Below are 19,825 nucleotides of genomic sequence, written 5' to 3' on the forward strand. Positions count from 1 at the left end.
ATTTTGCTATTTGTATTTTATCTCCTTTTCCATATTTCCAATTGGATGCCAGTGTGGGCTGTCGTCACGCCCACAATCTCGGTAGCAGCCGCCGCAGTTTGACAGCAAACCCAATGGAACTGAATGGAAAACTGGAACCGAGTTGGACTTGCAACCAAATTGGGAGCCCACCTCTACTGCCACTCTTAACTTGACTTGACTTGGCTTGACTTGAGTCACTTCTGGTTCCTCCGACGGCACTGAAATGGCAGCTCTTATGTCGATTCTAATTGTTTTATGGAGGTTACTAGGTGAGGTCTGGGCCAACCACACCGAACACGAAACCAATTAATCCCACTAATTACCGCAACCGCATCCGAAAACCCATCGATGATCGCCGAAGTCCCTGTCCACCTCCATGGATCTTGGCCAAGTCGGCAGACAGTTAAATTTGCGCTCTAAAGTTCACGGGTTGAAGATACATATAAATCTTTTGGGGGCGCCATCTACAGTTGGGAACTTATGGAAATATGATCGATGGCCAGTTATTAATGATGTGATGTTTACGATTCTGAACTTTTGCAAAGGTGAACTTTTAAGCTTCTAAACGGTGTTACTTAATTTTTATGTTTGTATTTAAGTTTATTTTTAAGTTTGTAAATGTTGTATTAAGTTCATATGACACAAATCACACAAAATTGAAGGAAAAGCTTGTTGATATTAAGCCAAGCTATTGGTAAGAAAAAATTGTGACTCACTGCAAGGCCCATGGTATCTAAAAATACGCAAATATTCAGTTTCACACATACCTGCAATAAAACAGAAAAAGCCAAGAGTAAGTAAATATGTCATTAAAAATATCTCTTAAGCGCTGAAAATTGAAAATAAAACTGAGAGCTGCTCATGAGACTTTGATGGTGGGATAATTGCAAGATAAATAAATAAATAAATGTGCGAAAAAGGAAGCAGCGATCAACACATGCAAATGAGTGAAGTGATCAAAGGCACAAAAAATTTGTAAAAAAAAAAGAGGCAAATGGATGTGCGAGCGATGACGTTGTTTACATTTCAATTGTATAAAGCTGATGGGCTCGAGGGTCTGTACAAAGCTGAATAGATCTGAACAAATTGCGCATGCGCAAAGGCCGAAAAAATGCGGGTCAATAAATGGGCAACAACAACAAGAGTCGGCGAGAAAATGATGCAACCGTCTTAACTTTTTTCCGCGGCCTCGGCCTCCGCAATCTGTTTACCAGAATGAAGAGGGAGCCAAGGAGGATCGCATCGCATCGCATCGGATCGGATCGGAGCCAAGCTGTTCATTAATTTCATAAACGCAAAAAGAAATGCAACAATGAAACCGAAACCTATACTTAAAAGTAGTTGCCTTCGATCCGCGCCCCTCCCCTCGTCTCCAGAGGCCTTATCCCTCCTCCTCATAGACAAAAGGCATTTGCCACTCCTCGAGCAGAGGATCGGTGCTTGGGGATCGGGGATTGGGGATTGGGGGCTGGGGATCGGGGATTGGGGTTTTGGGTTTATGTTTCTGGCCTTGGCCAAGGCGTGTGTGATGATGATTATGGCCTAATGGTGGATAGCCTGTTGGCATGCCAGCAGTGAAACAACAGTGTAACAACCTGTACTTTTAAAGAATAACACAACCACAATTTAGATCGTCAACTTATTTATTACACTTCGATGTGATTGCTTCCAAAGTCAAAGTCAGACTAATAACTACGAATTAAGTATGTATAACAAAAGAGTACAGTCAAGTAAAGTGTGTGAGAGAAAGAGAGAGAGAGAGCCGTCGATCCTCTCTCAGCATCGTGGTGCTGGTTCCCACATCCCTTCCTTCCTCACCAGCTTCAGCTTCAGGGCATCCATGTCGTGTGTCTCGTTCTCTTCCGGGGTCGGCAAGCTTGGTGGTGTCCCAGGATCCAGAGACTGACCCGCATCAAGCATAGGTAAGGGGTCAATGTTAGGCGCATCGGACGGTGTACTCTGTTTCGGAAACTTTTTAAGATGACTTACATTCCTCATAAGGGTTCGGCCCTCCCCTTTTACTTTCACTATATTTCCTTTCCTCTCCACCACTTCATATTCAGTAGTGTCGAAGTTCGGAGTAAGCTTGTGGGGAAAAACTACATTTTTAAGGACCACTTTGTCTCCTACTCTGATATCCGCTTCTCTTGCTCCCCTTCTTTTGTCTGCAACTTCCTTTCCCTTTTGCTTAACGATACAGTCTCTATCTTTTTCCGCTGAATCAGAAAATTCGCCTACCAAATCTTGTACCCCTGGGATCTTATCTCGAATGACTCGATTAAACATTAACTCAGTTGGAGCTGTGCCTGTAGTTCCATGAGGAGTGACGTTATACATGAACGTGAACGATCGAATCTCATCCTTCAGATTCCTCTTGTGCAGATGGGCAATTTTCAGACGTTTGACGAGCGCTTTATTCATATTTTCTACCTCGCCATTGGCCTGTGGCCAATAAGGAGGCGTCGTGATTTGTTCAATCCCGCATAATTTGCAATAGTGTCGGAACTCAGCGCTTACGTACTGTCGACCGTTATCCGTTCGCAGCTGTTTTGGGTACCCAAGTCTACAGAAAATTTCTTTACACGCGTCAATAAGCGACTCCGATGTAATAGATCGCAAGAACTTAAATTCCATATATCTTGAATAATAATCGATTAGGACTAAGATGTATTCGTTATTCGGCAATGGCCCTAGCAAGTCTGTTGCCACTGCAAGCCACGGACCGTTCGGAAATTCAGTTCTCTTCATCGGCGGCGGATTTGCTGCTCGAGAAACCAGAGTACAATCCATGCAGTCCTTTACAAATCTTTCGGCGTCTTTGTCTATTTGGGGCCACCACACTTTGGCTCTTAATCGCCGCTTCATTGCCGATTCGCCTGGATGGCCTTCGTGTGCCAACGTCAACACTTTCTGCCTTAGCTTTGATGGAATAACAATGCGTACTCCCCTCAACATAATTGTTCCCACAGTTGATAATTCGTGTCGGAATGGGTACAGTTTACTTGAAAGTGCAGAGTTCCAAGAACCCTGTTGGAGGCACATCATTGCGTCAACGATTTCTTCGTCATGAATGCTCTTCTCGGCCAACTCAGATATCTCAATCGACGTGGGTACCGCATTTTTGATTATCAAGAGTATGCTGTGCTCGCCCTTGATATCGTAACACTCTGATGATGCCTGTTCACACAGCCGTGATAAACTGTCAGCAATATTTTCCTTCCCGGATTTGTATATAACTTTAAATTTATACGCCTGGAGGCGCAACAGCCATCTTTCAATCCGTGCCGGCGGTTTTGATGTTGGTTTAAAAATTGTCTCCAGAGGCTTATGGTCCGTCACTAATTCAAACTCCAGTCCCAGTAAGTAAAAATAATATCTTTCTACTGCCCAGACCAAAGCCAAACTTTCTTTCTCCGTTTGGGAGTATCGTTTCTCCACATCGGTTAAGCTTCGACTAGCAAATTCAATTATTTTTGGCTCGTGATCATTGTTAAATTGTAATAATACTGCCCCCAAAGCTACAGGGCTAGCATCTGCTATCACTCTAGTTTTATTGTTGGGGTCAAAATATGAGAGACTTGGGATTTTAGCTAATGCTGACTTGAGTTTTTGAAACCCCTGGTCTTGAACTGGTCCCCAGATGAACTTCTCATCCTTTTTTAACAACCCACGCAGTGGTTCAGTCAAATCGGCCAGGTCTGGAATAAATTTACCCACGTAAGTGACCAAGCCAAGGAAACTCCGCGTCTCTTCTTTATTTTTGGGTGCTCGAAAGGAACCGATAGCAGCTATTTTCTCAGGATCAGCCATTATCCCTGTATTCGTTAAGATGTGTCCCAAGAATTTGATTTTGGTCGTCTTCCAAATGCACTTCTCATCGTTTAGGAGTATATTATATTCTTTGAAGACCTTACGAACCTTTTTGACTGCAGCATCATGTTCCTGTTCGCTATTTCCAAAAATTATTACGTCGTCGATATAATTCATTACGTTCTCGCACGATGAAAGAAGTTCCTCGAGCCGTCTTTGGAAGATTTCAGGCGCCGCGTTTATGCCAAACATCAATCGCTTGTATCTGAACAGTCCTCGAGGTGTGATGAAAGTGGTAATCGGTCTACTTGCTTCGTCTAGTTCCAACTGGTGATATGCGTCCTTTAGATCCAATCGTGAAAATAATTTGGCATTTCGTAATTTAGTCATAAAGGATTCGAACGTAGGCAGAGGATAGTTTTCACGAAGAATGGCTCGGTTGGCCTGTCGCATATCCAGACATAGTCGAATGTCGCCATTCGGCTTAAACGCAATTACCATCGGGGAGATCCAAGGACTGTGACCACTCACCGGTTCAATAATGTCCATGCGGTGTGCTTCTTCTAACTTAGCATTCACCTTGTCTTCCAACGCCACCGGAATTCGCCTCATTGGTTGTTTTACGGGGTCAACATCCGGATCTATTGTTAGCTTAACGCTAACGCTTTTCCATTTTGGGAACGGCGCTATGATTTCAATGTGATTAACCGGTAACCCCATTCGGAGAACATTTAGCTTTGTAGCCGTTTCCCTTCCAAGCAATGACTGCCGTCCTTTTTCAATGACGAAAAATGATGCAATTTGTTCCGGATTATCCTTGATCGCTATTGGTGCCTCAAAGACACAAATAACATTTAAAATTTCGTCCGAGGCATATCCCTTAAACTGATTATGCGCATTCGCGCGAACATTGAAAACTGCTGCATTCTTTGTTTTTAAAACAAACCAATCGTCTTGCGAGATCAGGTTGAACCGGGAGCCGGAATCGATTATTAATGAAACGTTCTCGCCTCCAATTCGGCATGTAATCAATTCTTCATGTTCCTCGTCACTGTGTATTTTTAAGCAATGTTCCCGCTTTGTCTCGTTACCCTCTTGGTTTGAATCTTCAATTCGATGTATATTTCTGCGCTTGAAATTCTGATCGTTCGATTGTGGGTATGGGCGTTTTAGAATCGTTCGGCATTTGCTGGCAAAATGACCCAGCCGAGAGCACCGGTTACACTTTATCTGCCGGGCCGGGCACGTGGGACTATCTTCTTTATGGCCTGACCGCCCACACCTTCCACACTCGCTATTATGCAGTTTCCGTGGTTTCCAATTAGAAATTTTATTGACGGTGTCTGGTAAATGTTTCGGAAACATCAGATGTGACTGTTTATTTATTTCTTCATCTACCTGACACGCGTTGATAACTTCACTTAATGTTTGTTCTTTCTCTAACAGTTTCTTTTTAAGTTCTGAGTTAGCCCAAGTATCAATAAGTTTGTCCTTTAGACATATTTCTTCTATCTCGGCTTTCGTGGAACCAAACTGGCATTTTTGAAGTTGCTGACGCAGTCGAAGTATAAATTTCCCCACTGTTTCGCCTTCGTCAGGAGATATTTTCCTAAAAAGGTGTCTCTCGAACGTCGAATTTTGTTTGGGAGAAAAGTACGATGTTAATTTCTCAACCAATATGGAGAAAACGTCATTATCAGCTTCTTCATTATATTCAACTATAGCATCCGGTAGTGCGTATGCAACCGTCTGAAGTTGCGTGCCCCCCAAGTGTAATAATTTCATTCTCTTCTGAGTTACCGAGTTGACGCTTTCCACCTGTAGGTATATGTTGAAAGCTCGGAGCCACTTCTCCCATTCATCTCGAAGTAACGCCTTCTCCACATTCTCACAAAGGAATGGTTTTATTACGCTGTCCGCCATCACGAACAAGCTTTATGTCTAGACAAAAAACAAAAATTAATTTTATGGTTTTTTTTTTTCAAGTAATTTCTATTTTAATTATATTCTTTTTCTCTTTGCTTAAACCCACTCTATAATCGCAGTATGATAGTTGGCTATGTAAGTTATCACAAATTGTCTTTCTGTCTCTGTACTCGACCGCTGACCACTGTCAGGCAAAATACGTACTGCTTATTAAATGGTTGTCCATACGCACAGGTACACACACCGGTATGCATACATACAAATATATATATTTTCATCGGCTGATTGCCTCTGACCACTGTCAGATAGAATTTTTTTTTTCAACCCTTGTTAAATAACTGTACCGGCAATTTGCCTTTGACCGCTGTCAAATAATATAGTTATTTCTTATTAAACATTTGTTTAATGTGTATTTTATTTTCATCGGCCGTTTGCCTCTGACCACTGTCAGATAAAACTTATCTCTTTTTTTTTTTATTTACAGTTATTTTTCTTTTTTTTTTCATTACAATATACCTCTCTGACCACTGTCATATAGAATTTTATGTTAAAAATGCACATGCACACGTCTGTGTGTGTGTATATGCACTGATCTGCAACCAATTCCGTTGCTTTGTGTACACCTGCATGTATGTGTGTGTTCTTGTGTCTCACACAAGAAACGAAGAACCAAACGCAAAAGAACCGAAGAAAAGAAAAAAAAAACAACGGGGCTTTGCAGAAATCGCTTGCACACATACATACTTGCACACGATTATTTCATTAATTATGTTTTTATTCCTTCGCTTTAGTTTAATTTCATAGTGTTTTTTTTTTACCTCGTCGCCAATGTAACAACCTGTACTTTTAAAGAATAACACAACCACAATTTAGATCGTCAACTTATTTATTACACTTCGATGTGATTGCTTCCAAAGTCAAAGTCAGACTAATAACTACGAATTAAGTATGTATAACAAAAGAGTACAGTCAAGTAAAGTGTGTGAGAGAAAGAGAGAGAGAGAGCCGTCGATCCTCTCTCAGCATCGTGGTGCTGGTTCCCACAAACAGCAACTTCAGATAATAGCAACCGAAACAAAAACAGCTACACTATGCAAAAACTAATAGCATTGCAATCAGATGATATTAGATGGCCAATTCCGAAAACTGTATTTTAACTGTCATCTAAAGAGCCATTGTTAGATGTCAAATGTGTCCTCTGACTTTTGAGCGTTGCACCGACTAATTGCAAAAACTTTTTGTTTTTATTGTTTCCAGTGTACAAGTGCTGTAAGTACTCTGTTTGTTGGTGGCTGCGGTTTCTGCCGCGTTTGAAGCAGCGCGTAAAAAATGGCAATAATTTTTGCTCTGTGGCTGATTAGTTGAATGCCTACTTCCAGTCGATGGTAAGATGATGATGATGATGGAGAAGCTGGTAGAGATACGTGAAAGAAGCGATGTTACAGTGCACTCCTCAATAAATTTAAAGAATATCAGATTGGTAAGCAATATTTGCAAAATAAGTAGTGGGCGAATATAAATATTCAATTTAAAGCCAACATCTTGATATAGATTGAGTTAGTATGTTGAGCAAGTAAATACTAAATGCTGATTCCTTAACAGGACAGTAAATACATAAAATTGTCTTTTAGAATAAAATATTCCCTTTTTTTAATATATGGATACAGATTATTTTTTAAATATTTCTGTATATCTGTGAAAGCTCATATTCTTTAATTTATACTATGGTGCAATAGCAGTATGGTTTTCTGTGAAATATTATGTAAATTCTGCTATCGCGATCACAATCATTTAGGAACACTAAAAGCATTCCAAAAATAGCACTGTGCTCATAACTCAGTTGGCATATCTCGGCCAAGATCGATTACTGCGGCTCAAAGATCTGCAGCCAGACAAATACAAACGTTTTCACATTCATTTCGATTCTTGCTGGTTTTGTTCTTTTCTCCAATTCTTTTCCTTTCCTTTATTTTATTTTATTTTCCTGACCATTTCGGTGTGTTGTGCTTTTGCGGTGGGCGTTCTCTTTTGTCCATTGCAGATCACCCCGATCCCCCCGATCCCCGCCGCCCCCACAGCTCGTGACGCTGACAAATTGTTGGGCATATCGGTTTATACTGTATATTTCTCAGCTCTGGTCTATTCTTTTGTCCATGTGTAACAAATGAGTTTGCTGCCAAAGTAATGCCCAAGAAAATCGAGAAAAAATCACGCCCAAAGTCCACACACACCAGGCTTTATCTGTGTGTGTGTGTGTGTGTGGGGCTGCACTCAAGGTCGTTTCATTACTCAGCGGCGTCCTTGGATAATTACACACACGCCAAGAGACCCCAAGACCACAACAATAATAACCCAGAAAGGAAAGGGGAAGGGAGGGGAGGGAGGACTCTTGAGCTTTTACCGCAGCTTCGTTTTTCAATTTTAGTCATCATAAAAAATCGCCAGGCGTACGTAGCAGAAAGAGACGCACTTCGCGCGCTGGACAGAGACGGGAACAGTCCTGTTCTTCCACGCAGGCGCAGCGGCAATCTGATCTGATCCCCCTCTCTCTCTCTCTCTCTCTCTCTCGCTCTTTCCATCTCGCCCCCTCTAGTTCCCGCTCGCGTTCTCAGCTCTTTGCATTTTCTGCAACATTACTTCCTTTTAGGCTTCTAATCGCTGGCTGACTCAACCCCAAGTACAGTGTTCCCTCGCTAAGAAATAATAGTTTGTAGTACATATTACTCAAGTTGGAATATATAGATTTAAATTAAAAAATGTTATTTTAATGAATATTTGAATATTTCAAGGTACTCTTGTATATTAAATGTTACATGCTTTTAATAAAATATGAAGCTCAGTCGATTTCTAGTAATAAATATGTATGACAATCTATCTATTACTAATTTAGTTACTACAAATATTTACTTTGAGTTTCCAGTATACGTTTGGTAAAATTGAAACCATTAAAGTATAAATAAGTTGAGTTGTGAATATTATCAATATTAAAGTAGAATTGGTAGTACCAATTTGGTACATCTTCTGAGTTTCTTTATTGCGACTGACCACTGTGGCAGTGGCAACAGCTGGAACACACGTTGGCCTGTGCATTCGTGCGAAAGTCCGTCCGATGTCTACAGCTTTGGTCCCCCCATATACCCCGATATCCCCCGATATCCCCCGATATCCCCCGATCACGCCGCCATATGGCCGTGTGTACGTACATATTTCGATCGCCGGCAGAGGAACGTTTCTAGTTTTGCGTGCAGTGGAATGGAATTGTGGACCAGGCCCAGACCGCGGGGTTCAATGCACCGACTGATTCCGAATCCGATTCTGCAGCATTCTGAGGAGCAGCGCAGTTGCGGCCTGCATTTTGCTTGCCTCTGGCATTTTATGCAATTTTTTTCGCCTTGGCCGTTGCCTGGACTTTTTCCTCTTTGTCTATGGCTTTTTTATTTGCTTATATCTTGAAGCGAGTGAGTTGGATGCGCTATCCTAGGGTTGGGCATCTGGATTATGGGGACAGGCTTATTTTTAAAAATTATATATACAAAAAAGTTGGGAAATTGTCTAGAAATATATCCAAGAACCTCAAACAATTGGTTTCTAAATGTACAGCTTTGAAATAAATTGTTTAAAAAAGTTTAAGCTGCCTTATGATTTGTGTTGGTAATACAAAAGGCAGAAGGAAAATGGCGACTCTGAAAATGGCCAACAAAAGCCCAATTGCGGTAATTTAAGTAAATACAAACAGCTAACGATTTTGATCCCCAGACCCCACAAGCCATATGTCCCACTGCGACCGGGAATCCCCTTTTCTGCAATTTTAGGTCTCCATTACCGCGTCTTTTGAAAAAGATTCAGACGGCAGCTGTGCTACACTTCTGCGACTCTTGCCCTTGCCTCTTTCATTTCGGTTGGTCTTGGCCATTGTTAGCGATAACAATAAAATGTGGGTGGGTTGAACTTGGACCTCTGCCTCCTCCGCCGCTCAGCACTTTTCCCCTCCCCCCGTCGTCCGAAATCCATAATTACGGGCACATGGCTATCGTACAGACGAATTACTTTCAAAACAAAACTCGAAATCGCACAACTAGCACTATAGATGACCAAAGCCCCCGAAAGAAGAAGCAGAAGACGCTGAAGAAGAAGCAGGGAAGAAACCACGGGAAGAGAGCAAAGCAGGAAAGAAGAGGAAGCTATCTTCCAGGGCAAGAAGCTGAAAAGGCTATAAGAAGTGCAAGCCGAAGTTGGATTATTCAAGCGGAGCAAACGCCAATGGGCAGCTGCTCCGAGACTCGCTGCCTCCCTCTCTTCGCGCTGCTCCCCTCTCTTTCTATTCGCGGATTACAGCCAAAGAAGTGGGCGACGGAGGGGGTGGGGCCAAGACAGAACAAACGGCAGTTTGATGTCGCCGGAAGCCAGGCTAAAAACAATTCCAAGAGTTGCAAAACAAAAAAGAAATAAATAAAAGTGGGAGAATCGCAGCGGAGAAGAACGAAGAAACCCGGAGAAAATGCAGGCTACAGGAAAACCCCGAGTTAAATGCATTTATTTATAGCACATTTGACCACTCGATAACTTCCTTATGTGTGTCTGTGTAAACAAAGAAATCATTTCTTTCTTATTTATTTATTCAGATATATGTATGTATGTTAGTATCCCGCAACGAGAATAGAAGATTTACTAAAATGGGGGTAAGTGTTGTGAAAAGAGGGAGGATACACCTGCTGCAGGTGATGGATAGTTTTGTACTAAAGATTACTACCGTTAAATGCAAAAAATATCACGTTCTCCTAATAATTACTCAAGCTTTTATTCATTTGATTTAGTAGAAAATTATTAGATACAGTCTACACAGTTTAAGTTAATCTAGAAAATATACATGTTCATGTGAATAGAAAATATGATTTCTCACATTACCTTTTCAATAGTTCAGTGAAGCTGCATCGAAAGCCCTCTGAAGGAGTAATTTCCCAGTAATATTGAGCCACGTAAATCTGATTTCATTACCAGTACGAGCAATTTCCCAGAGGAGCACCTGCTGGAGCCCACTCCATTCGATTCTCCCTAAATCACTGCTCCAAACCCCTCCGCCTCCCAATCTCCACCAGTCTCGATGTGCGTTGGCCTTTCCTTTCCCTTTGGCATCATTATGCCCATTTAATTATACCTTTTTGCGAGAACAACAATTTCCGAATAAATCACTCAATCAAAATAGAGAGAAAAGCGAATGCCAGGCGGACTCAACACATGACAGGACAGTTTCCCACAAAACGCTCACAGCGAGCAGAGAAGCGAAGAAGACGTCTTGGTCTCGGTCTCGGCCAGACCACATAAATACATCAAATGTCAAAAAAGCAAACTCGGCTCGCAGCCTGCCAGCAAAATACCAGAAGGATGGATGAAGGAGTGAAGTGCAGTGGAGTGGAGTGGAGCCGAGCCTTTTGGGGGGCTGGCCACATTAAATAGCAAATAATAAATTAATATGCCGTAAGTTAATAATTACAAGTCGAGATTCTCCCCGGCTACTGGAAAGCCTTCCTCCCCCTCCTCCTCGTTCTCGGCCTTATCGCCAGCATCATCTGTTTGTCCATCTTTGTAATGCCAGGGACCAGTTCAGTCTGGCGCCCCCAAGGAATCTCATTAAATGGTACTCGAGCCTTGCCTGAATGTGTTTGCTTTGTTTTTTTTTTATGCTGGGGAAGTTCGGTTCGTTGCGATTGCAAATTGCGGAGATTGCCTTCTATTAAATAATGGTGAGCGGTGAGCGAGCGGACTTGCATGTTATTGCCGGCTGTACGGCTGTGTGGCAGCTTTCAATTGCATTTGTAAACCATAAAACTTTATGCATTGCTTTAAATGTGTTTTAAAAATAAAAGATGGCTTTGTGCTATGTCCCACATTTGTTTGGCACTTACCACATTTTCAATCTAAGAAAAATGCCATAAAGCGGGAATTATGCTCTCGAAACATTCTCAAGTTATATTTTCGTTGCATTTTTATCTTTCCACCATTCCCGTTCACTTTTTAATGGGTTCCACCTTTCGCAGCGTTAATTAATTTGGCAGAAGTTCAGGAGAAGTTTACATAACAGCAACGGAAACCGTTATTGCAACACCAGCGACTTGTTAGACAACACACACATCATTTTCCAAGAAAAACCTTTTTCCTCCAACAAGCTGACAAACATTCCAAACAAACAAAAATGTTCCTCTATTTGCCAAGTGCATTGAACATTTTCAATGTCTCGACTGCAAAGTCGCTGCAAAAGCAAAAGATACTAAAGAAAGCTTTGTTTGCATTTATCAACACTTTCTTTGGCTATCAAATATCTACTGGGAAGACTAGGATAGACATCAAAGCAATAACGTGATTTCTAATAGTCCAAAAGTTTATTTAATGTATTACATAGTAACAATATATTATTTTAATGCACTGTTAAAGTCACCGGAATAGTAAACAAATGAACCATAAAGGTAATGCAGTCATTGCCAATTAGAAATATGACCAAAACTGTTAATGAGACACAAAGTATACTACCCACGGCCAGCATAAAACTCAATTAAGGTGCAATTGCATTGTAAAAGCGTCTAAAAAGAGTGGAAGCGATAAAGCCATCAACAAATCAAGCACTTGAAATGACTTAATAACATCGGGAATCACCCAGAGTGAGCCGAATAAATGAGACGAGACTTGTGAGGAGACTTGTGAGGAGAATTGTGAGGAGAGATCTCCAAGATACCCAAATGACTTAATGCGTGGAGCGAGAACTGTAAAGTCCCCACACATGCAACATGCAACATGTGAACCCACATACATAAATGGGGAAACGGGCAAGGCAACTGAGATCTTGATCTAGATCAGGAAGGAAATCAAGAGTCGTTATAATTGATTAACTGCAACAGAGTGCAGCGATGGAGAAGTGCAGAGAAGGAGTAAAAAAGAGGCAGTGCTCAAAAGAGCCATAAAATGCAGATGAAGAGGAGGCCGAAACAGGAAGACTGTGCCTATTTCACCCAAGATAGCCAGGAAGAAGAAGCAGCAGAAGAAGAAGCATTGGGCAGTCACGCATGCGCAGTGCCCGTCTCCCTCTGCCGCAGTAGCCCCGTCTCTTTCTCAGTGTATTTTTCTATTTTCGGATGCTGGCCAGAAAGGGAAAACAACCGTTGCGCAGCGCTTCGTTAGAGAACAGCTCCAAAGAATTACGGTAAAAGCCGTTGCTGTCCTGCTCTAGCCTTGCCAACACTGCAAACAAAAGTTTGTTCCAAAGGCAGTATCCAATTCGTATAAAATATACTTCAATAAATACTAATTAGCTATAATATCAAATACTATGAGCTAAGCTACATACATCCATATATGGTCAATATATGGACTGCTTTCCCAATACTACAGAGTACATTAGATAATTAGTACTTTATATCTAATTGATTACTTCCAAATACGGCGTTTTTCCCAGTGTAGTTGGTTGCCAGATAACTTGGCCGCTGGCAGAGGTCATAAAAACAGGAGGCGGGCGGCAGATTTTCGCTAGACTGACAGATGCGTGCAAGTTGGCCATAAAAGAGCCCCAACGAGCTGAGGAATCGAATCGAGCCGTGGAAATAATTTAGCTGACACAAGTCCGGTGCGCGTTGTCCAGTGTTCACTGTCCGCCGCGGAGTCCAGTCAAGTGTCCACTGTTCGATGTCCAGTGCTGGTCGTCGTCGTCGACGGCGACGTTGTCGTCTTAAGGAAATGCATTAAATGAGAATCAGCCAGACTCTTGGCTCAAAGGAAAGGGGGGTCGGTAGGGTGTTGTTGGGGAGGGGGAGGGGGGCGCACAAGTTTGTAATTTTACAGTTAGAATCGTCAGTAGCCAACGGGCAGAGGGAATTTGGCTAGGGAAAAAGTAGACAGACAGCGACTACTGGACAATAAAATCAATCGAAGCATATCCCCTCTTGCTTTCCCCTTTCTATCAGTTCTTGAATGCATAACCGATGGCCATGGACTCTTGGAAGCTGAGATAAAAGCACTGGGATTGGCTTGCCATTTTCATTTCTGGTACCCATTACTTATATTACATTAATCTGACGCAATCCGACTTCAACTGAGCGAGTTTCCAATAGTCCGTTATCCTCCATAACTAAACAAAAGTCAATTTGTATTACCTTTTCAATTTTATATTAGTAATTGGCTTGAGCCGTTATCAGGAAAGGTTGACTAAATAATTTGTCAATAATTTGACATCTTTAATGACGTGTTTCGATAATAATTCTTCATTTCTCTTTAGTTTAATAGTACATTTTAATAGGTTTCCTCCTTCTAGAGTCTCCACTGTGCGTGCCCAAATTATAGTAATATTTCCGCATTGCTGCGCAGTCTGGATGTAAACAAAGCAGTACACGGGAAGTTGAGACAAAGCTAAAATCTGAGACAGAAAGAATGTATCGAATGCCCTGCTGAATCGAATCCTAATTAGGACAGATTTAGAAAGGTAGATAAATATTATAAAGCTATCAGAGCCGGGCTCCCCCTCCCTCCATGAGGGAATGTATGCCAATCTGTGGCCATATTTTTTATAGATTTCCATAATAAATCTCTGCAGTCAATTGGCCAATACCAGACCAGGCAGCAAAGGCAGTAAACCCGAAGCGAGAAGATTTGCAGGGAGCCCAAAGATCTGTCCATGACCTTCTTTGGATGGAGATGTAGAGTGAAGTGCGGAAAGTTCTCGAGATCGAGGGGGGCGAGGGTCTTTTGGGCACGACTTTGAACTTGGTTCGGATTTGGTTTGGTTTTGGTTTTGGTTTGGTTTTGGTTTTGGATTTTGGGATCTGCATGAGGACAAATTGTGCCCAGCATTTGGCATGCAAAATGCGATCTTGTCTAACGCGACTCTCTAAATCTTCAAATTATATGCTGGCCGGCCCGAATCGTGCTGAGGAAAACCTCAGACATTTTCTTTCACTATGTCGTCCAGGGGGTTCCTGTCCCTTTCCATGGCTTTTCATGTCCAACCGAATGAAATAGAAAGAAGATGATCTTCTGCGGCTGGGCTAAGGCCTTTCTAGGTCGACTGCAGGCAGCGATTAGTGGCTAGAAATAATTTCATCCTCTTTCTCCGGCATCTTTTCATTTTATTTCGTTTATAATCAAAAGTAAAATGATTGCGATTTCGTGTTTTGGGTTTTATTTTTCTTTTTTTTTCCGGGAATTGACTATTTTTCTTGGAAGATGACCCAGTTGCTTGCTTTTTCATTTCGCATTTTGTGGTAATGAAAGTTTGGAAATCAGCTTGAGTAGGTACCCGCAGGAAATTCTTAAAGGGCTTAGAAAAATACACCTGAATTTATGTTTACCTGATTTCAGCATTACGAATTTAAAACAAGGAAGAACGCGGTAGTTGGTTTGTAGGCGGTCGAGTGGGCGTGGCAAGATACAAATACAAAATTGCGCAGGGTCTATGCCTCAACTAGCTTTTTATGCTTTTATAGTTCCCAAAATAACGACGTTCATACGGACGGACAGACTAACGGACAGAGTGACGGACATGGCCAGATCGACTCGACTCCTGTTTAAGAATATATGTACTTCATACCTGTTAGATACTTTTAAACGAATCTGAAACATTGAAGTAATTTTGCTTACATTTTCCCCCAACTTTGAGCTTTAATACGTAATAGCTGTTTATGACTTACCTCATCAAAGGACTCACTGCCTTAACACCAAGCCCCAACACACTTCTGCAAACCGCAAAAGCCTAAGATTTATGTTCGCGTAACCGCAACTGTTTAAATAAGCCTGACCACCTCCACCCCGTTCAACGCTGCGTATGAGTAATGTCAGAATCAATACACTTTTCTGTTGCCGAATGAGTCAATGGCGATGACAAATTATTGACTGAAAGGCGCTTAGAAATCATGCATTGTCACACAAAACATTCGATGACACCCAAACCTAAGAAACTCTACTACTGCTTTAATTGTGAGTCAATTTATTTCATTTGAGTAAGACAAAATTAATGTCACAATTTGTTCATAAAATGTTGCTGTTGTGCATTATTTACATAGCTGTCATCATAGCGAGAAAATATAGCGAAGATGTGACTTGAAAACTTGTCAAAGTAAACAATATGGATAAATGCTACCAAGATGCACTATTAATTAATACCTTTAAAAAAGTGTACCGAACAAATAGCAAATGTTAACAACGATTGTTAAAGTGCAAATAAGTTTACCTTGTTTGGCTATCAAAGCAGTTCGTCGTTGTAGGCGATACATGTTGACTGGACTGTATTGGGTATTGATTTGAAAACTTCACTTTGTAGAGGGTAAAACTTCACAAAAAGGAACAGTTCATTGTTATGGACTTGCTTTGTTTTTTTATTATCTGTAACAGTTATTTTCGTAACTATTTGTATCCACTTTCAGCTACACCCGCGCCACACAAAAGAGTCGTCGAAGAACACAGAGTTTCAGTGGTCCGTTTCTGGTTTGCAAGAGTCCGAGGTCTTAACTGGAAATCGAGTTACGAACGCCGCTTGGACCGCTTGAGATGACGTGCAAAATTGAACTGAACTGAAAATTGAACTTCCTGCTGCTTGCAAAAAAGCAAAAAAGCAAAAAGTACAACAACAAAAAAAGGGAGAAGAAGAAGAATGGAAAAAATTTTATATCTGGGGATCGAAAGAGGCGAGACCTCGTGTAGGAGTCTGTTGGACGCGAGAATCGAGAATCGAGCAACTGCAACTTGTTTGGCTCTCTGGCTTCAGCTGCCTCCCCCCCACACCCTCTTTCATCAGGAGAATCCCCTCTCTTTCGCTAGTTCTGTCGCACATCAAGAGCACAATCAAGTTGAGAGAACTTTTTGCAGCGAACGAGTCGCGGAAAAAGCGCAACAAAAAAAGCCAAGATCTTCAACGAGGCATAAGGTAAACAAAACAGGCTGGAAGCAACAAAAACAAATGCAAGATCGGGGGGCCGCAAAGAAGAACTTGTTTCCATTGTCCATAGTTGGGGTTGCGCGGCCAGTCCTCCGACTTAAGAGTAAGAGCGTACGAAGAGCGTAAGAAGAGAGCGTCTGCTGGGCTAAGAGAGGTTCGAAGCGAGCCCGTTTGGATCGAACAAGTTCGACTTGCAACGCATTGGCAGTGAACTTGAAGCGAGGCTGACTTGATCTTGAGTTTTCGCAACTAAAAAGATGCATAAGATGCTTGCTTGCAGCACTTTTCGCATAAAGTGCACATGCATCAACAATTTTGTTTAATTATATATTTATATATGATATTAGTAACCTATTAAGTTTTTTTAGTTGCTAATGTTTTATGTTATAGCGGTTTGCCGCATTAGTTAATAATCTTTAAATGTCGGATTTCAGCTTTGACATTTAACAGAAATTCATAGGCCAGTTAGTTTTTGAACATTCGACCTTGTTAAGTCGGCGATCTTTTTATGATTGATTTTTATACTTCTGCCATTTGGAGTCAGAAACGAAAATCCATCAACAACTTATATGTTAATGATTATCAAACAGCCCGCATCCTTATGAGTAATATTTTAATCCGTTGCCGAGTAGAGTGTACTTATGAGCTACAAGTTTGTAGATAACCACCAAATGTTCCATAAGCCATCATTAGTGCCATACTACTTGGTTCCCTTGATAAGTACGATCCATAAACAAAATGCCCAAACATCCGCAGTTAATAACCAATAGCTACCGTGTAAAGTACCCTGTAACGACTTTTCCCCTCAACCTGAGATGATTTTTTCAGCCAATTATGCGAAGGGAACGAGAAGGACTGTAAAAGTTGACACATAAAACGCGATATGGGCGATTTTCCACGACATTCGAAATCAATAATCAGATCGTTGATGTTGCGTGTAAACGAGCCATCAAAGGCCATAAAAATTAGCCCATGGCCCTTACCCCAAAATGCTCGTAAAAGTAAAGAAACCAAAGCGATCCTCGCCGCAAATGTGCCATAAGCCATAAAGCGAGATTTGATAGTTGCATAAAGCCATAAAAATCGATACTAGCCGAGAACGTTTTACATTTTTAATGCCCTCAGAATGAGGCAACAAAGTAAAAGTAGTGGGGCCCAGAATCGAGCTTTAACCTGACATCTGAACCAAAACCAAAATACGAGACAGAATGCCAAAAAACCAACAGATTGACTATAAAGCGTGAGAACATATTCATAGGTAAATTGAGATCCTAATCTATTGAGTTGTAAATCTTCTGCGGCACGGAGGGCAATACACAGGTTTGGCATGTAAATTTGATCGTTTCGGTTTCTTCAACCTCTCGATCGGCTACCAGAACCAAATATTTTGTCAGTAGGAGCAAAATAAATTGCCTCGCCTGCAAACTTTGACCCAATTCGATGACGGACCAGGAATATATATGTGTGTGTAGCGATATCTGCAAAGTCAGTAACGAGTTTTATTTGTTTTCAAGTGCTGGCGAGGGGAGGGGAGGCATCAATCTGGAAGTTTGTTGAACTTGATTAGGTTTTTCGGTAGGGGGCGTTCCCTTAATTCTGCCTGCTATAGATCTTGTATCTTTTTACGATCCAGCATGGGAATTTCACAGGCAATGTGTCAGGTTCGCCGCCTATGTGATTAATGTAACTGTTATAATAATAAATAACCTCAATCAAAGTTTTTATTATTTTAATATATTAAAGGCCTATACAAGTGCTAGCAAACTTATAAAAAAAAACCTGACTTGAAGTGTGGCGACGACAGATTACTTCTAAGCGAATCAAATCAAATTGTAATCTACCTATAATCCCCGTCTCTTGAGACCATTCTTAATTGCATTACATAATACTTCCATATTCAAACAGTCGGCTATTCGCCTGGTGCCAATTGCCACTCGACTTGAAGTGGATGGAGCCCAGCGAAAAGATCTGTTTCTTGGCTTCAATGGTCATAGGAAAACATTTCACGAGTTTTTTGCAGCAGTTTTGAAATCGAAAAAAGGCAAGCAAAAACAGCAAACAAAACCCACAGAAAACCAGACAAAAGAAAGCTTCGCACGGGCCGCAGACAACACTTTTGTGCGATCCATCTACAGAGTAGGAAATCTACTTATTTTCGCATACAAAAATCATTAAATGCGATCATTGAACTGCGAAATTTCAGTAACGAAATCTACCACCGAAAATATGAAGAGCGAGAAATGGAGAATGGGAGTCACGCAAAAGACACTATTCAACATCATCGCTTAAAAATATAAATTATGGAATCTTGCGGCGCGTCTGGCAGATTAGCCGGCAAATCAATAGGGGGAAATTAATCAAAAAAGTTCGCTCGAATTTGTCACACAATTAAAATGAATTCCTTAAGATTCCCAATCATTAATTTCAATTTGTAAGCTACCAAAAAAGCAGCACAGCTTCAATTGGCATTTAATTGCGTTGAGAGGTTCAAGAATTCATTGGCGACAGCCGCCAACCAATCGATACAATTTCGATTCCCCACTTCCAATTTCGATTTCGTTTCGGTTTCGTTTTGGAATGCCTAAAGCATTCTGACCTTCAGCACTCATTGAGATTTCGTTCACTCTACTTGATTCGCTTTATTTACTCAATTATATCGATATTTATTGTGATTGTTATTGAATTTTCATTTGGGGATTTGCTCTTTTTGCTTTCCACTTGCGGAATTTCAAGCCTCACTCAGTTCAGTAGTTTAATTAGAGTTCAAATCTGTGTCTTAGCTATTACATGAAATGGGTTACTGTACTTCCTAGTTTATAATAACATATATATGAATTCCTTCATTTATCCCCTACTCCTTTTTATTTTCATCTCGGCAGTCTCCATCAGTTCAGTTGTCAATTCCACTGGCTTCCTGACTCTTATCAGCTTATATTTTGTAGAACCGTCGACTTCTGGTTCTCTGTCATTACTGAGATCGTTGCTGCTTCTTAATTTCCAGATATTCCCCATAGTATTATGGCCAATGATCGTGTCTAAATGAAATCTATTTTTTGTCGTAGTCAGCTTTTTCCTCTTGCCATCGACTCATTCATGGCTAATTTGGCATTGGAAAGAAGACGGCAATAAAGCCCCACTAATGCGATTACATTACAG

General features: G+C 41.2%; 1 protein-coding gene across 4 annotated transcripts in view; it reads right to left on the reverse strand.

Moving 5' to 3' along the window:
* Positions 1-19,825, reverse strand: part of LOC122617200 (uncharacterized protein DDB_G0284459) — a 118,432-nt gene that overhangs the window by 48,834 nt on the left and 49,773 nt on the right. The window contains exon 4 of one of the 4 annotated variants that reach the window (XM_043792943.1): positions 4,398-5,772. The exons of the other annotated variants lie outside the window; for them this stretch is intronic. Within the exon in view, the coding sequence (XP_043648878.1) occupies positions 5,720-5,772 (53 nt within the window). The 3' untranslated portion in view covers positions 4,398-5,719. Of the gene's footprint in view, positions 1-4,397; positions 5,773-19,825 lie in introns of those variants that run through there. 4 annotated transcript variants of the gene reach the window in all.

This window comes from Drosophila teissieri, chromosome 3L, assembly GCF_016746235.2.
Source record: "Drosophila teissieri strain GT53w chromosome 3L, Prin_Dtei_1.1, whole genome shotgun sequence".
Classification (NCBI taxonomy): domain Eukaryota; kingdom Metazoa; phylum Arthropoda; class Insecta; order Diptera; family Drosophilidae; genus Drosophila; species Drosophila teissieri.